This window comes from Pseudorca crassidens, chromosome 19 (genome assembly GCF_039906515.1).
Source record: "Pseudorca crassidens isolate mPseCra1 chromosome 19, mPseCra1.hap1, whole genome shotgun sequence".
In the NCBI taxonomy this organism is placed as follows: Eukaryota; Metazoa; Chordata; class Mammalia; order Artiodactyla; family Delphinidae; genus Pseudorca; species Pseudorca crassidens.
Window position 1 is genome coordinate 13,236,365 of NC_090314.1, and position 19,980 is coordinate 13,256,344.

Consider the following 19,980-nt stretch of genomic DNA (forward strand, 5'->3'; position numbering starts at 1 on the left):
GGTCATCAGTGGCTCCATCTTGGAGGCGTCCTTCTGCCCCAGGCGCCCCTGGAGCTGTCACCTGGGGAGCGGGAGGGAAGGGTGTGGAATGGACTGTCCTGGGTCACAGCCTCTTCCCCGACAGTCACAGCGGCGAAGTCTAGAGGCAGCTGATACTGCACTTGTAGCAGCATCCTGTATCACTGACCTGTTCCAGCTTGTGCCGCGCCCTCACCTGCCCTGTCGTGTCCAATTCCTTATTCTGTCGGCACATATTGGTCACCTGCTGTGTGTCAGGCCCTGGGCCGGGTGTGGGGAGCATTGGGGTGACCCAGATGCAGCCTCCTCCCAGGCAGCAGGGAGGTACTCACCGGAACACTGCTCACCCTCCCTTGCCATGTGGCCCGAAGCCTGTCTCCCTGGAGCCTGTCCCACCCCAGTGCAGCTGACCGAGGACCACAGCCCAGTCCGTCTAGATATTTTGTCCTTTGGGGGCCCAGTCACGCCACAGGGCAGGATGGAGTTCTGTGGGTCCTGCACAAGTCATCACCCCAGGCCCTTGCACCAAAATCCAGGGCAGGAAAGTGGCTCTGGGAGATGCAGCCCCATGGGGGCTGGCATGTGGGTGCGTGTCATCCCTCAGAACAACTCTAGCCGCCAGGCGTTCCTTAGGTGAGAAAATGGAGAGCCTCTGAGTCCATGACACGCCCAGATTGCTGACTGAGTCCCTGGCGGTGCCGGGGCTTGATCCCAGGACGTCGTTAGGATGCTCTGCGTGGACTCTTTTCCCAGCACCAGGCTGCTTTCCTTCCTCTGTGCCCTGATAGGTGCGTGCCCTGACGCCCAGACCACTGGTGCCATGGTCGATAGGATGGGCTTCCAGACCCAGAGTTTGGTCCTGCTTTGTCGTTTTGCATGGAGAGAGCCTCCCGCCATGGTGCCGGCGGGCTAGAGGGTTCCTGCTCTCTCCAAGAGGTGTGGCAGGCGGAGAGAACCGGGAGAGGTGCTGAGCCCCGGGAGATGTTGTGTTAAAAGGAGCATGGGATGAGAATCAGGACGCCATCCAGAGAAACTCTGAGGAGTCTGGAGGAAATAGGAACAGTTGGTGCCGCAACATTCCAGAAGGTTTGTCCCCACACCAAGGAAGCCAACTAGGGAGCTGAACTTCCCCACCAGAAGGTCTGTAGAACAACTTGGCAGCCTGTGTACCACGGGCTTGAGGAGTATTCCTAGAATTTGGCGGGAGTTCAAGACCAGAGAAAGCAAAGTAGTGGTGTGACTCGACGGCACAGCAAGAAGGAGTGTGGCAGGATTTCAGGTTTCCAAATCGACTTTTCTTTTCGCGCGTGCGTGGGTAGGACAGAGTTTTCCAGAGTGTCAATCTCTTGGGTCACCCAGTGCAGAATCTAGTACAGAATGGACGCACAGTCCCGACTTGTGGAAGGAAGGAAGGGAAGGAGGAGGAGAGGACGCACACTGTCCCCCGAAGGCTGGCAGGAGAAGCAAGACATGAGTTCAGAAGCTTCAGCAAATGGTCCCTTGTCGGTGACCCCGGCGACCAAGGCTAACGAAGGTTCTGGTGCCTGGTTTCTCTCAGGAGCTTGGCTTGACCACAGCCTCTACGGGCAGTTTGCCCTCTCTGATTGGAAATCTGCCTTTCCTGAGTGTGTTTCCACCTGTTTTGGCCTCTGAAGCCACTGTTTTCCTCTGTGACAGGCCCCAAGAATGGTGGGCACCATTTCTCACCGGAACCCCATTTCCTTCCCCGCAGGAAGGACCGTCACGTACCGGGGCTGCTTCCGACTGCTGGAGAACGTCACCCACGCCTTCCCCGACTCCCTGGTGCAGGCCAACGTGACCGTGGAGACGTGTTCAGGATTTTGCTCCCAGAAAGTAAGAGCAATTATGATCTCACAGCCCTGTCCTTTAACCGTCCAGCTTGAGTGGTGGTCTCAGGGAGGGGCAGGTGCCCGTGCGGGGCTGCGGCTGTCCGTCCTCGGAGCCTGGGTGGGAGCTGAGGAGGGAGGTCCGGGAGGGCGGGCGATGATGCAGCAGAGTCGCCGAGGATGCCGGCAGGAAGCCCGCTAACGAGGTGATCCGGGGCTGGGTGGGGAATTGTCACAGAAGGTTGTAAAGCTGAAAGAATCGTGCCTTTCCCGACGTGAGCTCTTGGCACAAGTGTCAGATGTTAAGTTGACTTGGTTTGGAAACAGGAAGATGCTGGCTTGGGACTTGGGGAGTGCAGATTTTCTGTTATTTGCGCTGACGGCGTTGGGCCATGAATCTGACTTCCGGGGGCTGTAGTCACTCATGTACCTTTGGTTCAGCCTGGGCTGAGGACTGGAGTGTGGCTCTGTGCAGGGGCTGGGCTGGGCACCAAAGCCCACTGTCCCTGCATTGCATGCCAGCTCCAGGGTGGGAAATGTTGATCAAGGCCACGTGGGGCTTGCACAAAGCAGGACCGGGGACGGGGTGTGAAGCGAGGCTGGCGGCACCGGCGGGCCGCCCAAAGGGCTTTGAGAGCTGGGGCTGGAGACCCGTGGTCTCCAGATTGGGCTGGAGGCCGTGGCCCTGGAAATAGCCCCAGGTGGCAGGAGGCTGGGATTTGGGGCTGCTCCGATGTGCTGGGGTTCAGTAGCCTTGACGGGACTGTGACACGTGGCAGTGTAACAGAGTAGGGCTAGGAGAGAGGAGGGCCTTGGCAACGATGATGGTCTTTACCAACAGAAGCTAACAGGTATTGGTCGTTTATTCCAGGTTCTGTTCCAACTTTGCACGTGTTAACCCATTGAATCCTCCTGACAACCGTAGGTGCTCTGATTAACTGCATTTTGCAGGTGAGGAAACAGAGAGCTCGGGCATCCTGCCCGAGGTCACACGGCCAGGAAGGGGGAGATCCAGGATTTGAACTCCGCCTAGCTCCGTAGCCTGCTGGTTGTTAGAAGGGTATAGGGCGTGGGCCTCAGCCAAAGCACATGTAGTTGGACACACAGAAGCACTCCCTGCAGGGGGCCCCGACCCACAGGGAGCTGCCACGCTCTCAGCCCTATTGAGATGCTTCCCTTGGAGGTGGGGGGAGACAAAGCCTTTTTCCTACTCGCTTCCCTCTTGCACAGTCGCGGCCTTTGAAGTGGCTCTCTGACATCTCCGGCATTTCCAAAGCCACTGCCAAAGATGTCTTAGGCATCAGGGCTCATGAGACACAATTCTGGGAGCCGAAAAGACTGTTTTTTGATTCACAGACATCTGGCCTGGGGACCCCTTCCGCCCCTCTCCCCCTGGTGGGATCAGAGCCAGTAGAGATGGCAGGGACACCTGCTCGCCCAGCAGGGGAGCACGCCGCCCTCTCTGGACTTCCTTCACACCTGCAGTTCAGAGCGGCTCCCTGGAGAGCCGCGCACTGGAATCAGAGGAACTCAGCTGATCTGGGCCTGCTGAAGGCCAGCCTCCCGGTCAGCAGACATAGAGGCGTCTTCCTGTGTGCCGGGCGCTGGGTTGCAGCCTTCCCACTGGTGGTCGGCTCACGGCTCTCAGTGCTCCGTGAGCCGGGATAGTCTGACCCCTGCTTGCTGCGGAGCTAGTGCAGGTTTGCAGGAGTGAGAGCTCTCACACGCAGGCACAGAGCGACGGGGCTTTACATCCCACTCTCGACACCATGCCCCGTGCTTTTCACGCTGCTGCCGCCTCTCGGTGTGATATCGGCGGGGGAAGGGGACAGGCGAGTTAGCCGGAGGAGACAGGAGACAGGAAAAGAAACAAGAGGAAAGGGAGCGGGCAGCATCATGGCTCTGCCTCTTTGATGTTTTAAATTATTTTCAATAGATAACATGCTCACGTGGAACACAGTAAAAAGACACCAAAGGGGGTCGAGGGGAAAGTCTTCCTCTCACCCCTGTGTGTCGTCCACTCAGTGTCCTTCCTTGGACGCAGCTGACGGACCTGACCTCGGCCAGCCACTCTCGGAGAGATTCTATGAATATTCAAGTGGTTGTTCCTTTACAGAGTCACGATGCCTTTACAAACCCCACAGATGGTAACGAGCCACACACACTGCTCTGCCCCACGATCCCCTCCTCTCTCTTAGACATTGCTCCACGTTGGCACAGAAAGCGCTTTCCCACTCTTTTATTCAATTACATGGATGTCCTATAACTTATCTAACCAGCACCCCGCTATTAAGCATTTAGGTTGTTTCCAGTCTTTTGCTTTTACAAACAAGGCTCTGACGACTATCCTTGTAGGTGGGTCGTTTTGTGTCAGTGGTGGACCTGCCAGATGAAATTCTTAGGAGGTGCCAGGTCAAAGGCTGTCTGTCCTTGTCCTGTGGGTAAACTTTGCCATGCTGCCCTCGGCAAGGGTTGTGTTAATTTTACGCCCCACCAGCTCTGCATGAGAGGGAAGCAAGGCATCCTTGTGCCTCTTCTTTTGGAGAAGATAACTTCAAAGCAGCATCCCAGGTAGACGGCCCGGTATTCTGGGGATGCCTCCCCTGGGACAGCCCACAGGGGCCCAGAGAATTCTGCCTTGTGGTTACAGACACAGAACTTGAAGATTTTAAACTCTTCAACTCCCATTTCCAGCCATTCTTCATGTTTACTGACAGAAATCCAGGTCGCTGCACTCTCACATTGCAACGTGTGCCAAGATACCCGAGGGCTGTCGATCGCTTATGCCGTTTTGCACCTTTGCATTTTGTACGTCTCCCCTCGAGATGCGTTTCAAGGGCTGGTTACTTGCTTGGCTCTGGGCAGCGATGCTGCGAATTGTTGAGGTCAGAACAAGGATGACAGGGCGTCCAGGGTTCTCAGAAATGGCCTTTGCCCTACAGGCGTCAGAATCTGTGCTCACAGCTTGGCTCATATCCTGGCCTCCCCTGTATTGTCAGATGGGGCAGGGACAGTGGCTGTTTCCTTGAATCCCATTGTTTCGATCCACGGAATGTTTGCAGCTGTGAGGATCAGAGTCACCATTTCCAGCTTTCAAGTTGAAAGCAGGTCTTGGCAGGACATACCTGTGGGACAGGGGCCAAACACATACACTGACACTTATGGGGGGGATGCCAGCTGCCCCAGGAGATAGAGCTCACCCCTGAAGAAGGGCTAAGACGGGAACTGGGTGATTCTGACCTACAGCAGAGGAAGGTCAGTGCCTGCTGGGGATGAAGGAGGCTTCAGTAGGAGGGCTGCAGCTTTTTGGAAGGGTTAGAGCTGGAGGGTGTGGGGCGGCGTCAGCGGGCAGGGGAGGGGCGTGAGGAGTGCATCATAAAACCAGGCAGTGGCTGGGCAGGGGTGAGGTAGTGGGAAGGCAGCCAGCCCGCCCAGAGCGCAGGGCTCCACGGTGCCATGTGAAAGGTAGGACGGGGACAGGCTGCAATGCCCACCTCCAAGTCCAGATGTTTCTCGGTGGGTAGGAGGGAGCTACTGATGGTGTGGCAGGGAGGGGGCGGTGTGACTGGTGTGGGGCTTCGTAGCTGTGGGTAGGATGCTCCGGGGTGAGGGGTGTTCTCTGTGGATCCCTTTGGGAGACAGCAGTCCTCGGGGCCACCCCCAGAGATGCCTTGGCGAAACTGTGACTGAAGTCCACCTGTGACCTGGCTCTGGAATTAGAGATTCCAGGTAGGGCGAGGATGAGGCCCCAGATGTCATGCTTGTAAGTAAGACCACCATCTGCCTGACGGAGTGAGCCGCCGGTTCCCAGAAGGTCCGTTCCTCGCTTCTCCCTCCTTCTGCTCTGCGGTTGTCGGTATGACTTGTACTCAGGCCTTCTGATGCTCCCCGTCAGCTCTCAGGTTCCCAGTGGGAGCTAGGCGGGGACCCTGACCTCACTCTGGGGCAGGGCTGCTCATCCTTGCAGCTGCTGACATTTCGAGCTGGATAATTGTTCGGGGATCTGTCTGTACATTGTAGGATGTTTAGCAGCGTCCCTGGCCTCTACCCACTACATACCACTTAGCTGTGACAACCCAGACTGTCTCCAGACACAGCCAGGGGTCCCCTGCAGGGGACCCACTGTCCCAGAGGGCCACCTGGCATGTGTTGTCTCAGCCATACCAGGCCCAGTTCACGTTCCCCACGCATCTGAATCCTGGTGATCGACTGTCTTTTACAACTATTTAGGGAGGATGAAGAAGCAAATTCCGCCTCCAGCGTTGAGGTCTGGTGGATACAGGATCAGTTGGAAGTTCAGCTGACCCAGGCTTGCAGAGGCCAGGGATCTATTTGCAGGAAGGGTCTTCCCTCTCCTCTCCTGGACGTTGAGGGTGAATGACAGAGGTGAATTTGGAGATTTCTGGCTGTACTTGCCTGACTGACGTGCCAAGCACTTCCTCTCCGGAAAGGCGGGTGGCACCAAGGCTGCAGAGACGTCCCAGTGGCAGCTTCATCTCATTCTAATTTGGCTGCAGGACAAGCTCGGATGTCCCACGATGTGGGAACGGTTACGTTATGCCACGGCCGTACAGTGGACTATAATACAGCCACTGAAAATGTTTTCAATGACTTTTATGATGGAAAATGCTCACAGCAGACTGTTAAATGGGGCGGAGCTAAACCTGAGGGTGGGGACAACAGGCTTAATTAGGGCTGGCTGGGCAGAGGGGCCGGGAGCGGCAGGTGCCAGAGGTGGGGCACGCAAGCAGGAGAAGACGGGGAGCCTTCTTGGTGGCGTGCCCCGATTTCGAGTACCACCTGAGATTTATTTGTGGCTCCCGATAAAAATCTCTACTGTTTTTTTGCTAGTTCGTTACAACGGATGTGGGGAGCTCCCAGAGTGTAGTTTGACAGGGAAAGAACATTGGGGGCCATGTCCGCATCTTAATGATCTGACTCTCTGCCAGCAAGGGCGACTTGACCTGTGTAATGTGTTTTTAAACACAGTAAAATGATCTTGTCTAATTTTCTGCGATTGTGCTGGTGATGGAAGAAAACCTGCTCATTCTCTGGCCTCTAGATGTTATCACCTCCTTCATTTGAACAGAAGGTGAAAATGATCTTAGATGTTTGCACTGCTGCCCATTCGGATGCGGGGTCGTTAATTTTGAAGCCCCGTATTGCTGTTCGAGTAGATAGGCCGTTCGTGGGAGTGTGCCATTCCTGCGGTGGGACTGATGGGCGAAATCTGGTACCGTCTGCAATTAGCTTACTAACGTGTGAAGCTTCTGCTATTACACCTTGTGATCTGAGGTTTGCTCTCCCAGCGACTGCTAGTGGTCCTACTGAGAAAGGCATCGCAGGGAGAGAGGTGTTATCCTTTCTGCCTGCCCTCTATTAGCCTCTTTGGGGTGTATACGTTCTTCATACAGAATAGTTATCACCTGGATGTTTTCCCTTCGACGTTTCTTCTGAGGTTTTTCCTTTGTCCGTTTAAAGGAGGCGCTAACCCAGCTGCCTGTGTGCAGTAACGCGGAGCCGGCTTGTTCTCTGCTGGGCGGTGGCTCTGGCCACGTCCCCTTGCATCCCGATAGATGCAGTCCATCCTGCGTGGGTCTGGGGTTTGTGAATTACTACCTCTGTCTGCTGTCTGGGGCTCCAGTCTGCGGCGAGCCATCGCCCAAGGGGACATCCCCTAGGGGCCCCTGGAGACACTCTGACATTTAAGCTCAAAGTTATCCTGAGGCAGCACCTTTGAGGCTGGACACGTGGAAGAGGGCTGGTGCGTTAGCTCTTCCTGTGGAGAAGAGTGAATGCAGAGAGATGGCCTAATGCCCCCACCCTATGCCTTTGACCTCCTCCGGACTCGGACCAGCCAACTTGCTGAGGGTCTACTCTCTGAAAGGCCCCGTAATAGTATAGTTTGAACTGCACTTGTCCACTTATGTGTGGATTTTTTTCCAATAAATTCGCACCACAGTATACATCATCAGCCATTGGTTGAATCCATGAACACGGAACCGCAGCCTTGAGGATGACCACGGATTTGGGTATGTGTGCCAGGTCCTGGAACCCATCCCCTGCAGATACCAAGAGATGAGAGTATTTCGTTGCATCCTAAAATCCCCCTTACAGCTGGAGAAATCAAGACTCAAGCCATCTAAATTTAAACTCACACCAGAGCCCTTCATCATTAAGCTGTACCCCTTTTACAGATGATAAAACCAAGGCTCACAGCTGCCCGGTAGCTTGTCGACAGTCACACAAATGAGATTCAAAGCCCGGGATTCCTGACGACAGGCCTCAATCTGGGTCCACCTCCCGTAGCTACCTGTCCAAACCACACAGCCCCACACCTGCAGTGAGATCAGAGGGAAACATGCTCTCAGTTACAGGATCAGCGGACGGGTTTGCATTCAAACTGACATTCGCTGGAAAGCAAGAGTCGGTCCTTTCATCCCCGTCCCCACATCCCCCTTCGTGGGCCCCTCCTCTCCTTTCTGTGTCTTGAATGTTCCCCAGTTCTGCCTCTGGAGGCAAGAAACTGGTCAGAGGCAACCTCCATGCCGGTTCCTGAATTTCGTCACAAACTCACCGCATTCACGTTTTTGCCTCCCAGGGGCTGAGTGCGGTGTGTGGCAAAGCCCCGGACTGGGAGTCCGGAAGGCTGGCTTCTGCTCCCACACACCCTGAGGTCGTGGGCTGCTTGCCGCCGGCCTCCAAGCCTCAGCTTCGCCTTCTGAAACCAGAAGTTCTCATCTCGGAAGTTTTGGTAATTCTGTGTAATCCTGGAGATCCTGAGAAAGGTGCCCAAGGAGGAGCGAGGATGGAGAAGAGGAGACCCCAGTGGGGGTACTTGTTGAGGCCCCGCTCCTTGCCTGTTGCAATGTCCGCTCCTTGACCCCTTGGCCACTGCCAAGCCTTGGCGTGTGGATCCCCGCCGCCCGGAGAGCCCAGCCTGGCTCCAGGCTGAATGCCCAGACACACTGCAGACCCAGTCCCCGCCTGAGCCCCCACCCTGGACACCCAGGCTCAGGCTGTAGAGGAAGTACTGGGATCAGGGTGTGCACCCACCCTGCCCTCGGAACTCCTCATCTGTTCGAAGCAGTATCACCTCTGTGTTCCTGTTCTGCCTAGTCTTGGTTCATTGTCTCCTCTTCTCTCTCTCTGTGCTTTCGCTCTTGCTTTTGTTCTCTCTCTCTCTCTCTCTCTCTCTCCCTCTCTCCCTGCAGCTTGACGTGGAGGTGCCGGGGAGCAGCAAGGTTGGCAGAGAGATAAGATTCATCAATATTTAATTTTTAAGGAAATCATGTCTTAGAAATCCCCAAGGGGCTGAAAATCGTTCTGTGTTTTCAGAATCCAATGATGTTGCTGAAGAGGTTATGTTGTAAATAAAACCACATTACTGTCTGCAGCTCTCCCGTGGCTCTGCAGACACCCGGGAACTTGACAGTTTAATCCACTCAGGGAAGCAAAGAGGTTCGGGTCACTGGTGGGGGCAGCCTGGCCCCACAGCCCTGGGATACAGGATCGTGAGGCACCGACATCAGCCATTACCTCCGGGGAGGGAGACAGACCCAGCCTGCCCTGAGCAGACTTTTTTTTTTTTTAAACCGTGTTGGTGAAATGTTCTTGTCCGAACGGGAATCTCAGGGTGGCGGAGTCCCCTGGGGCTCCTGTTGTCAGGGAGGTTTGCTCAGATGGAGCAGGCTTTGTTCTCTTTCCTCATGGCACAAGTGACCAACAGAAGGCTCACGTCCGAGTCTGTTGCCAACCACTCTGGGGGGAGTTGGGATCTGGAGAGGACATTCATTCGTTCGTTGGTTCATCCATCCAACATCCATTAGCATCCACCACATTCTAGACTTCGTTCTAGGTACTGAGAATGCAGCAAGGCACCCCAGACACACACAAATCCCGGCTTATATCCTTGTGGGCAAAGGCAGATAGTAACCAGGTAAGATATATAGTATGTTGAACGGTGACAAGCACCGTGGAGAAAAATGAAGCAGAAACCTTACATATGTACCCGTTGGAAATGAAGACGCGTATCCACTGAAAGTCTTGCCCAAGAATGTGCATAGCAGCGGCGTTCGTAACAGGTAAAAACTGAAAACAGCCCAGGGATTCACCAAGTGAAGGAGTCCACAGTTTGTTATGTCCACGCACGGAATGATACTCAGCGATGAAAAGCAACAGTCCACTGCCAGACAGAACAACATGGGTGGACTTCACAAATATTCTTCTGAAAGAAACCAGGCTCACAAAAACATGTGCTAAGTGATTCTATGTATAGGCCATTCTAGAACAGACAAAACTCATCTGTGATGATGGAAGTCAGACTAGGGGTTGCTTTGGGGGAGGGGGGTATGACTGGGAAGGGGCCGAGGAAACGGGGGGGAGGGAAATGCTGTGCATCCTGCTAGGCGTTCATCAAAACAGACTGGGTGGTACATTCAGGGTCCGAGTGTCCCATCGAGGTAAGTTATGCCACTGAAACAAAAGCAGAAAACACAGCAAGGGATTGGGTGTATCGGTGATAGCAGGAGGGATGTTGCAACTCGAAATGGGGTGGCCAGGGAAGGCCTCACAGAAGAGGTCTTGCAGAAGGTGAGGGAGAAAACCATGAGGGTATCTGGGGGGCTTCCCTGGTGGCACAGTGGTTAAGAATCCACCTGCCGATGCAGGGGACACGGGTTCGAGCCCTGGTCTGGGAAGATCCCACATGCTGCGGAGCAACTAAGCCCGTGCGCCACAACTGCTGAGCCTGTGTTCTAGAGCCCACGAGCCACAACCATGGAGCCCGTGTGCCTAGAGCCCGTGCTCCGCAACAAGAGAAGACACTGCAATGAGAAGCCCACACTCCGCAACGAAGAGTAGCCCCCACTCGCCGCAACTAGAGAAGGCCCGTGTGCAGCAACGAAGACCCAATGCAGCCAAAAAAAAAATTAATTAATTACAAAAAAGAAAGCCGTGACGGTATCTGGGAAAGGACATTCCAGGCAGAGGGCACAGCAAGTGCAAAGGCCCTGAGGTGGGAGCGAGACTGCAGTGGCCAAGGACTGGTAAGAAAGCTAGTGTTAGTTTGCTCGGCCTGTCATATCAAATTCCCACAGACTGCTGGGTGGCTTCAATAATAGAAATTTATTTTCTCTCAGTTATGGAGGCTAGAAGTCCAAGATCAAAGTGTTGGCACGGTTGGTTTCTTCTGAGGCCTGTCTCTCTGGCTTGACAATGGCCTCCTCCTCCGTCTCTGTGTGTCTGGGTCCTAATCTCTTCTCATAACGACACCAGTCAGATTCGATGGGGGCCCATCCTAATGGCCCCAGTTTAACTTAATTGCCTCTTTAAAGGCCCTGGCTCCAAATACAGTCATATTCTGAAGCGCTGGGGGTTAAGGCATCAACATATGAATTTTAGGAGACACAATTCAGCCCGTAACAGCCAGCGTGGATAGAAGTGTGGGAGACACAGACGCAGATAGCTGCGTGCTCTCTGCTGCCGCCGTGGTACCCAGGCTGCTTGTTCCCTCTGCTCGCTGTGATGAAGGTATTGAGCTGGGACGAGACGGGATGAGGGCTTTTCGGGAGAGGATGGATAGCAGTGGGAGAGGCCAGAGGTTGCAGTTCTTGTGATGGCTTTTCACTAACTCACATCAGCAGGAGAACTTGCTTCCAGAAAGCCAACGACATTCTCATTGAGGGTCAGGACACAGATTCGCTTTCTGTTGAGAAATGACATGGGGGCCCCAGGGTGGGTGGAGTCTAGCCAGAGGTACTGATGGGGTTTGTCCAGCCTTTTGTCCCCTCACTCCAAGCCCAGCGGCCCCAGCTGCCTGTGCTGGACATCACCGCAGCTCTGACAGTGACGGCAGCTGTGGCTGAGTGGGTCCTGGTTCCAGGGTTAGGGCCCCATTGTGGCCACTGAGCCCCCAAAGCAATTCTTTTCTTTTTTTTAATATATTTTTAAAATGTATTTTTTGGCTGCATTGGGTCTTCGTTGCTGTGCACAGGCTTTCTCTAGTTGCAGTGAGCAGGGGCTACTCTGCGTTGCGGTGCACGGGCTTCTCATTGCGGTGGCTTCTCTTGTTGCAGTGCACAGGCTTTAGGCACACAGGCTTCAGTAGTTGTGGCTCACAGGCTCAGTAGTTGTGGCGCATGGGCTTGGTTGCTCTGCGGCATGTGGGATCTTCCCAGACCAGGGATCAAACCCGTGTCCCCTGCATTGGCAGGCAGATTCTTAACCACTGAACCACGAGGGAAGTCCCAGCGATTCTTTTCTTTATGTGTCTGTTCGAGATTAAGGATCACAAGTGCTGCTTGGGGGAGGGACTTCCAAGCTTTGCTTGATCCTGAGCTTTTGGGGCCTTGGAGGGGGAGCCAAAAAGAGGAATTTTAGGAACCAAACTCTCAGGTACTCTGCGTGTCAGGAGGGTGGTCTGGGGCCCGCCTCTAGTACAATTAAAGGTCTTAAGAGTTAAGAGTAAGGGAGCCCTTACTATGTGCTGGGTCCTTTTCATGCATCATCCTCCCTTCACTCTCCCAGCACTCTAGGGTGTGAATATTATTGCCCCCAGATGACAGATGAGACAGCCAAGACTTGAGGGACAGGTAGTGATTGGTCCAAGGTCATACAGATATTCAACCGTGGCCCCGGGATTCGAGTCCAGGTCTGTTGGATTGTAAACCTGGTGCTTTTTCTCCTACCGGGTGCTTCCTCCCTGGTGCCTCTGGACATGAGCCCATGGACACCCAGAATGACTGCCTACCGCTAGCCCCCTGTCCTGGGAGAAATTTGCAACTCAAGCCTCGTCCAGGAAAGGCATGGGGGTAAATGTCCTAGTCTCACTGGCCCTCACGGTGGATCAGAGGGAGAGAAATGAGATCCTCCGACTCTTCCAGGCAGGACAACTCAAGGAATATGTCCATTTTACAGATGGAGAAACTAAGGCTCCAAAAGGGGAGGTGATTTGCTTATGGTCCCATAAAATGTTTAAGGGCATTTCTAATGCCAAAGTGAGCACTGAGCTCTGGAAGCAGATTTTGTGTGTGTGTGTGTGTGTAGGGGTGTGTAGTGTAAGAATAGTGAAAGCATCCTCTCCTGTCCCCACATGGCAGCTCAGCCCTGAGAGAGGGACATGGGGCTGGCAGAGGCAAAGCTGCCCTTGAGCCTTGATGAAGGAGGAGGGGGATGGGGAGAGGCCTTCGTGGGGGCTGTGAGGCCTCTGGGAGAGCATCCCACCTACGCTTAGGAGAACAGCCCTTCACTGGCGGCAGCCTCCCCTCCTACCTCCTAAGGGACCACCCGGCCCCAGGCTCTGCATCGCCCTCCCCTGGCTGGGACACCATCCACTGTCTTTTGTGAGTGCCGAGATCCTGGGCTCGCCAAGCCACGCTCAGAAGACACTATTGATTTTCCTTTATTTATTTATTTATGAGATTTTTTTTTTTTTTGCTGTGGGCAAAAAATAAAGAGGTTTGTTCAGCGTTTCCCTTAGCGAGAAGTTTTCTCTGCCCACTGCTTCCCTCGCCCCCAAGCACACACCCGATTGACTCCTCTCCTCTCTCTGTGCTCCAGGGGGCCTTCATCTCCTGTTTGCAAGATGCAGGGAGAGGCAGAGTGGAAATGGGGCTGAGTGTCCTACCTGGTGCCTGGCACATAGTAGGTGCTCAAGTAAAATGTTTGGGAGAGGTGAGTGGAGGAATTGCCCACCAGGGAAAGGAGGCCGAGGACGGCCTGCTCCTCTGTGAAGAAAGCACCTACTGTGTGCTGGGCCCAGCGCTGGGCAATTTGGACCTTTCTCATCTAGTTTTCATAACCGATGTGCAAGGTGGGTTTTATTCCCTTTGTTCAATGGTGAAATTCAGAAAGGTTCAAGGTTGCCCAGGCTGTGAACCTGAATTCACATTCAGGCCTTCCCAATGCCGGCGCCCCAGCTCTCGCTGCTGTGCGGTGGGCGCAGCCTCCTCCCCAGAGGAACCAAGAAAACATATGTAAAAAGCCTCCAGGAATTGGCTTGGCCTTCTAACCCTGGCAGGGCCCCTGCGATTTAAGGAAGCCCCCATCAGCCTGAGCACCTCGGGGTGGTCAAGGCCTGACCTTGCCCACCCCTCCTGTCCTGGAGAGATGCTGTGTGGGAATCTGTCACCGGCCCTGCACCCCACCCCGCAGCAGGACTGCAGAAGCAGGGGTTAGGTCTGTCTCTTTCCAGGGAGGGCTGGTGGGAATTCCAGACCCCACTGGGGGCTCACAGTCTGTTGGTTAAAGATGTTGAATGCTGAGCTGCCCTGGGTGGGCCTTTCTGTCCCATTCTAACCCAGACACATGTGGTTTCCCCACCTGGAACGCTGTTCCCTCCCTGGCACTCCTGGTGACCCCCTAGATGTCTCCAAAATCCAGGTCCAGTCCCCCCAGTGGAGTCACCCCTCTGTAATAGCACCGGTGCTATTAACAGTGGACTTTTCTGGACTTCCCTGGTGGTCCAGTGATTAAGACTCCACTGCAGGGGGCACGGGTTTGATCCCTGGTCAGGGAAGTTCTGCATGTCGTGTGGTGTGACAAAAAAAAAAAATTTATACACACACACACACACACACACACGTAAAGAATGGGTAATAGAAGAAGGTAGTTATAAATACCAGCTATAACTATGTGACCAGTTACATAAATAAAGACTGTAATTATCATAAAAAACAAAACCAAACAGACAAACAAAAAACAGTGGACTCGTCACCGGCCAGGGATGAGCTGCTAGAGGGCAGAGGTCCTGTCTCATGGAGCTTTGTCTCCCCTGGGTTTGGGCCCAGAGCCCAGCGCTGGAAGGATGGACAGACACCCCTGTAGATCCCATGCAGCTGGCAGGACATCCCCCGTGCTCACCCTGGTCCCTGAGCAGCGGGGGCGTGGCCCCTGCATTCGCCCAAGATGCTTCTCTTTCTCTCCTTCCCTGGCAGGAGTTCCCCTTGGCCATCCTCAGGGGCTGGGAGTGCTACTGTGCTTACCCCACCCCCCAGTTCAACCTGCGGGATGCTGTGGACAGCTCGCTGTGTGGCCAGGAGTCTGAGGCCCAAAGGCTAGCGGAGTACTGTGAGGTCTACCAGACGCCCGTGCAGGGTGAGTTCTGCCCCCGGAGGTGTACAGGCGTGCAGGGCCCTCCTCCTGTGTCTGCCACTGGTTGTGGCACTTGGTCTGGGGGTTTGAACTGAGCATGCGGTCCTGGGGCGGGGAAGGTGTCTTGGTGGGTGGTCCTATCTTGGGATAATGGGAACAGGAGGCCTCCACCATCCCTGGAGGCAGGACACAGGATGCGGGGCTCGATTTGGAGAGCACCTGACCTTTATCTGAGTCTCTCTGGGGATGAAGGTGGTTTGAGGATGAGCAGAGAGGCAGGGTCTAGAGGGATAGCAGTGGCAGGGTGGTGGGGCTGGGTGACATGGCAGCCCAGTGGCCACGGGGGCCTCCCTGAGCCAGTCCAGGACCTGGGGACCAGTAAGTCCCCCAGGCTGTGTGCCCAGGCTCCAGCATCTTCCTTGTGTGAGAAGCAGGTCTGCCCCAGCTGACCTTGGGAGTCTGCAGGACGCTGATTCCCACCAGACTCTTACACTGGGAGGTCTTGTCATCCCTGGGGCTTTCTCTGGCCAGCCGTGGGCCTGTGCAGCCAAGGTCCAGGTGGCAAATCCCTTCCCCTTTTGGGGCCTCAGTTTTCCCATTTATCTCCCAGTGGGAGTCGTGGGTTGGCATTTCCTATCTAGGGAGCTCTGAGAGAGAGTCTGGGAGTCGCAGTGGAGGTGGGTAACCCGGAGACGACTTCTGGGCTTTCAGATACCCGGTGCACGGACCGGAGGTTCCTGCCCACCAAATCCAAAGTGTTCGTGGCTCTGTCGAGCTTCCCGGGAGCCGGGAACACATGGGCGCGGCACCTCATCGAGCACGCCACCGGCTTCTACACGGGCAGCTACTACTTCGATGGAACTCTCTACAACAAAGGTTAGTGCCGGCTGCAGGGCAGGGAGGAAGGCGGTTCCCAGCGCCCAGGCTGCAGCTTCTCCAGCCCAGGTCCTCCTTGGAGCACTGGAGCTGTGCTTCTCAAACTCGAACGCGCGTAAGTGTCACCTTGAGGGCTTATGAATTCAACATAGCTTCCTGGTTTGCATGCCCCCCTCCACCAAGAGAGTGTGACTTAGTCGATCTGAGATGGGGCCTAGGAATTGGCATTTCTAACAAGCTCCTAGGTGGTGCTGACACAGCCAGCCCTAGGACCACACTTTGAGAGAAAATTCACAAGATCTGTTCTGGATTCAAAGGGAAAGCCTAATAGCTTAGATTCCCTCTCTGTAAACATTTCTTGAGTTTTCCTTAATGTTTAGAACCCTCAATAATTAGGGGAAACTGACTTCATGTGTTCATTTCTTTTTTCTTTTTTTTTTTTTGAGGCAAGTGTAGCTTATCAAAATACGATTTTTTAAAACGAGGTCCAAAAATCTTCAAGAGTTTAATGATTTCTAATATTTCTCTTGTAGAAATAAGAGGCCTCATTATGTCAAGTAAATGAACTTTAAAATGGCTCGAATCTGTGCACTGTTTAAGACTAAGAACCTCAGATAAGCCAAGTGGGATCTATATTTGGGGAAATATATTTCTCTGTTGTCAAGCGTTAACAACAGTTTCTCTGGGATTCTTAGAGTTTGGTTGAGGAAATGAGGATACTATCTAACAGCCTGGAGAAAACGCAAACTTCCTGAGGTGGGCAGCGGGTTCTGGAATCACCCACAGCCATCTTGGTCTGGTCGGGAAAAAGCCAAGGGTGTGCGTGTAACCCAGTTTCATCACCCCCGGGAGGCTTGAGTGTTACGGCAGCTACAGGTGAAGTGACCAGGTGAAGCACATGGACCTGCCCACTCCGGCCTAGTCCCCTGGGAACTACCTAACGTGTACAGGCTGCAGCTACCCACCGTATTCATCTAGAAAGAAGGCCTTTCCCTTATTCAAACAGCTGGCTGTCTCAGTCTACAAATGGCTAAGTGGCCCAATGGCTCGATAGCTGGACATAATAAGGATTGGGTCGACATTGCCTCAGAATGGCTTTAGAGATTCCCCAATGCATCTTTGAGCCTTACGAGACTGGTTAGATGTAGCCACTGGCCTCAGAGCACTGTCAGAGCAGTCACACACACACACATGTGCACACACGTGAAATTCGCAAAGAAGCTCCAATGCCAAAATGCCAGACCGTCACGGGCGAGCGCGGTCTGAGTTACGCGGAAAAGTGGTACCTGTTGAAATAGGCGAAGGCAGTACAAAAGGCACCCTGGGCCGCAGGATGTCAAAGACCAGATCTCGTGTTTACTTGGCTCGTGGTTTGACTCATTCTTTCCTGGAACTTCCCAGCTGTTGGACAGAATGAATCAAAGCAAAGACTTTTGGTGTTTGGCCCGTGGCAGAGATGAATTTGAAACATGTGTTGAGTTTCAGCTGGTGACCCCAGACTTCCAGACTCAAAGGACACTTGCATTTTCCAGGCATCAAAGACTTGCTGTAGATACAAATACTTCGCAACCATTCGTGAAGGGGGGTGGGGGGGGGTGGGACTCATTTATGTTTCCAAGAGCCCGAGGCAAGCTCATGGGCAATTTTGGAGCTTGTCACCAGAGCTGGATGGCATGGGCTATGTTGAGATGTGGCCTGGAGACCAGGTTCAGGGAACGTCTTTCCAGGAAGCCTTCTGTGACATCCCACCACACTCCCAAACTAGTCCACCTTACTCTTTGTTCCCATGAGCCCCTATGCTCTGTATCACACTTGGGCTATCCCCCACTAGACTGTAAGCTTAAAGACGGGGTCTGAGTGCTACCCCTTTGTCCCCAGTGTAAAGTCCAACACAGAAGGGGCACACGATGATATTTGTTGATAAATGTGTGACTCTGTGTAGGGATGGGTAGAGTCTCCACAGACGCAAGACTGGAGCCCAGTTATAGGACTGTGGCGTAAGGTCAGGGGGTAGGACTGTGGCGTAAGGTCAGGGGGTGGGGCCACAGCTGCTGACTGCCCTTCGGCCTGATGATGGGGACCCTGCCCCTTCTGTGGGAAGGCCTCACAGGGACACACGGAGCCACGTGGAGAGAGCCCTGGCTCTGACGCTGTGGTGCTGTGTGATCTTGAGCCAGTCACACACCCACTCTGAGCCTCAGTCTCTTCATCTGGCTGTGCCTTCCGCTGTGGTCAACGCACAGGGTTATTTGCAGTGCTCGTGTGACATAGCCACGCAGATGCCCAGATGGATGCACTGCAGTGTCTAGAGAGGGCATGGTCGGGCTCTGCCTGCTGACTGCTGGGATCTACAGGAGGTGCCTTACCTTCTTTCTCTTGCAGACACCGTCTTTCCCCACTTAGATGCCTCCTGCCCTCACTGTCTCTTGGGCAGGGTCAGGCCCTATCGGTCATCCACAGGCCATCCCAGTGCCCTCTGCCGTGCCCCCAATGTCGGCTCTCCCTCAGGGGTGCAGGTTAGCGTTCAGACCTGTCTGCTGCAGTGGCAGCGGGGGCTCCACGATGCCTTTCTCCCGGGCAGGGTTCAAGGGCGAGAAGGACCACTGGAGGAGCCGGCGCACCATCTGCGTGAAGACCCACGAGAGTGGCAGGAGGGAAATTGAGATGTTCGACTCGGCCATCCTGCTGATCCGGAACCCGTACAGGTCCCTGGTGGCCGAGTTCAACAGGAAATGTGCCGGGCACCTGGGCTACGCAGCTGACCGCAACTGGAAGAGCAAAGGTGAGCAGAAGGGGCCGGCGGGGTGGGGGGAACCGTTGCAACTTTATTCGTGGGGTCAGTCTGCTGATACACGCTTACTGAAGTCCTACTATGTGCCAGGCACTGGGCAAGGCGACAGGAGCCCAGGCTACAGGGGTCACAGTCTCTGCCCTCAAGGCACGAACAGTCTAGCCTTTGGGCAATGAATTAAAGAGACACAAGTCAGGATAGCGAGTGATATAAAATGAAGCCATCAGAAATACAGCTGTGTCCAGCAGTGTGGGTGGCATGATGAGACATGGGGCCTGAGGCTGGGCAGGCTTGTGCTTCCGTCCCTGTGTGACTCCGGATCACCTGAGGCTGGTGGGTGTCCCCGCCTTCCCTATCACCCTCCCTCTAGAGCAGCCCCCATCGGCCACCCCTGCCCTCCTGCTGACTCCCCTTGAGGATGCAGGCAGGCTGAGCTCTGATCCCTCCTGGGTCTCTTACCAGCCCAGTGACCCCAGGCAAGCTGCACACCTTGTCTTCTGAGCCTCGGTTTTCTCACCTTAAAAACAAGGGTGGTCCCATCTCATGGGGTCGTTGTGAAGGTTAGAGAAGGCAGATGCTTCCCACAGCATTTTAGTGTCTCAACAGCCCAGTTATGGAAGCGATTTTTGTTGGGGTGATTTTTGACCTTTGCACCCTTCTCCCCACTTAAAAAAAAAGACCCACCGAGTTTCTAAATTTGCTGAAAACAAACCTCACGGAGCAGATCACCTGCCAGAGACTGCAGCGGCCCCGCCTGTGGCCTCCTTGTGCGTCACTGGTTACACCGGCGATTGCACCCACAAGACACAAGAAGCGCCAGTTAGGCACCCCATTCACGTAGCTGTGTGGGAGGCCCTGGGACAGGAAATCCGGCCTGCACAGCGTCTTCATCTGACTAGGAGGCACAGAAGCTGCCCCCCACATACTGCTCGGCCCCCATTACCCAGACTGGATGTGCAGAGCTGCCAGGGCAACATCAAGGTGAACCGAGGGTCATCTCGACAGAGAGGCCCTGCCTCGGTCATCTTTAACTCCACTGTGTCCCATAAGCCCGAGACCCCGGGCTCTCGCCACGCAGGGACAGTCCCAGAGGGCGAGGTCCACCAGAGAGAGAACCAGTTCTTGGAACGCACAGTCCCCGTTCGTCTCAACTTGGTGTGTTTCCGAGGAAACCGCTGGGGGAAGGTGGACCTGAGGTCACAGCTCCCAGGCGGGCTTGCAGCTCTTCAGAGCCTAGCCTGACAGTAACCCTCCCCTACACGAGGTCACCAAGAGGGCCTTCCTCCGTGGGAGATCGGGTAGGTCGCCCTGGGTGGTGGACGATGGCGCATCCTGGCCCCCAGGAGGCCAGCAGCC

General features: G+C 54.6%; 1 protein-coding gene across 3 annotated transcripts in view; it reads left to right on the forward strand.

Moving 5' to 3' along the window:
* Window positions 1-19,980, forward strand: part of WSCD1 (WSC domain containing 1) — a 45,536-nt gene that overhangs the window by 20,781 nt on the left and 4,775 nt on the right. For all 3 annotated transcript variants that reach the window (XM_067716396.1, XM_067716395.1, XM_067716397.1), the window contains exons 5-8: window positions 1,751-1,872; window positions 14,801-14,960; window positions 15,669-15,833; window positions 18,415-18,615. In XM_067716396.1, the coding sequence (XP_067572497.1) occupies window positions 1,751-1,872; window positions 14,801-14,960; window positions 15,669-15,833; window positions 18,415-18,615 (648 nt within the window). The remainder of the gene's footprint in view (window positions 1-1,750; window positions 1,873-14,800; window positions 14,961-15,668; window positions 15,834-18,414; window positions 18,616-19,980) is intronic.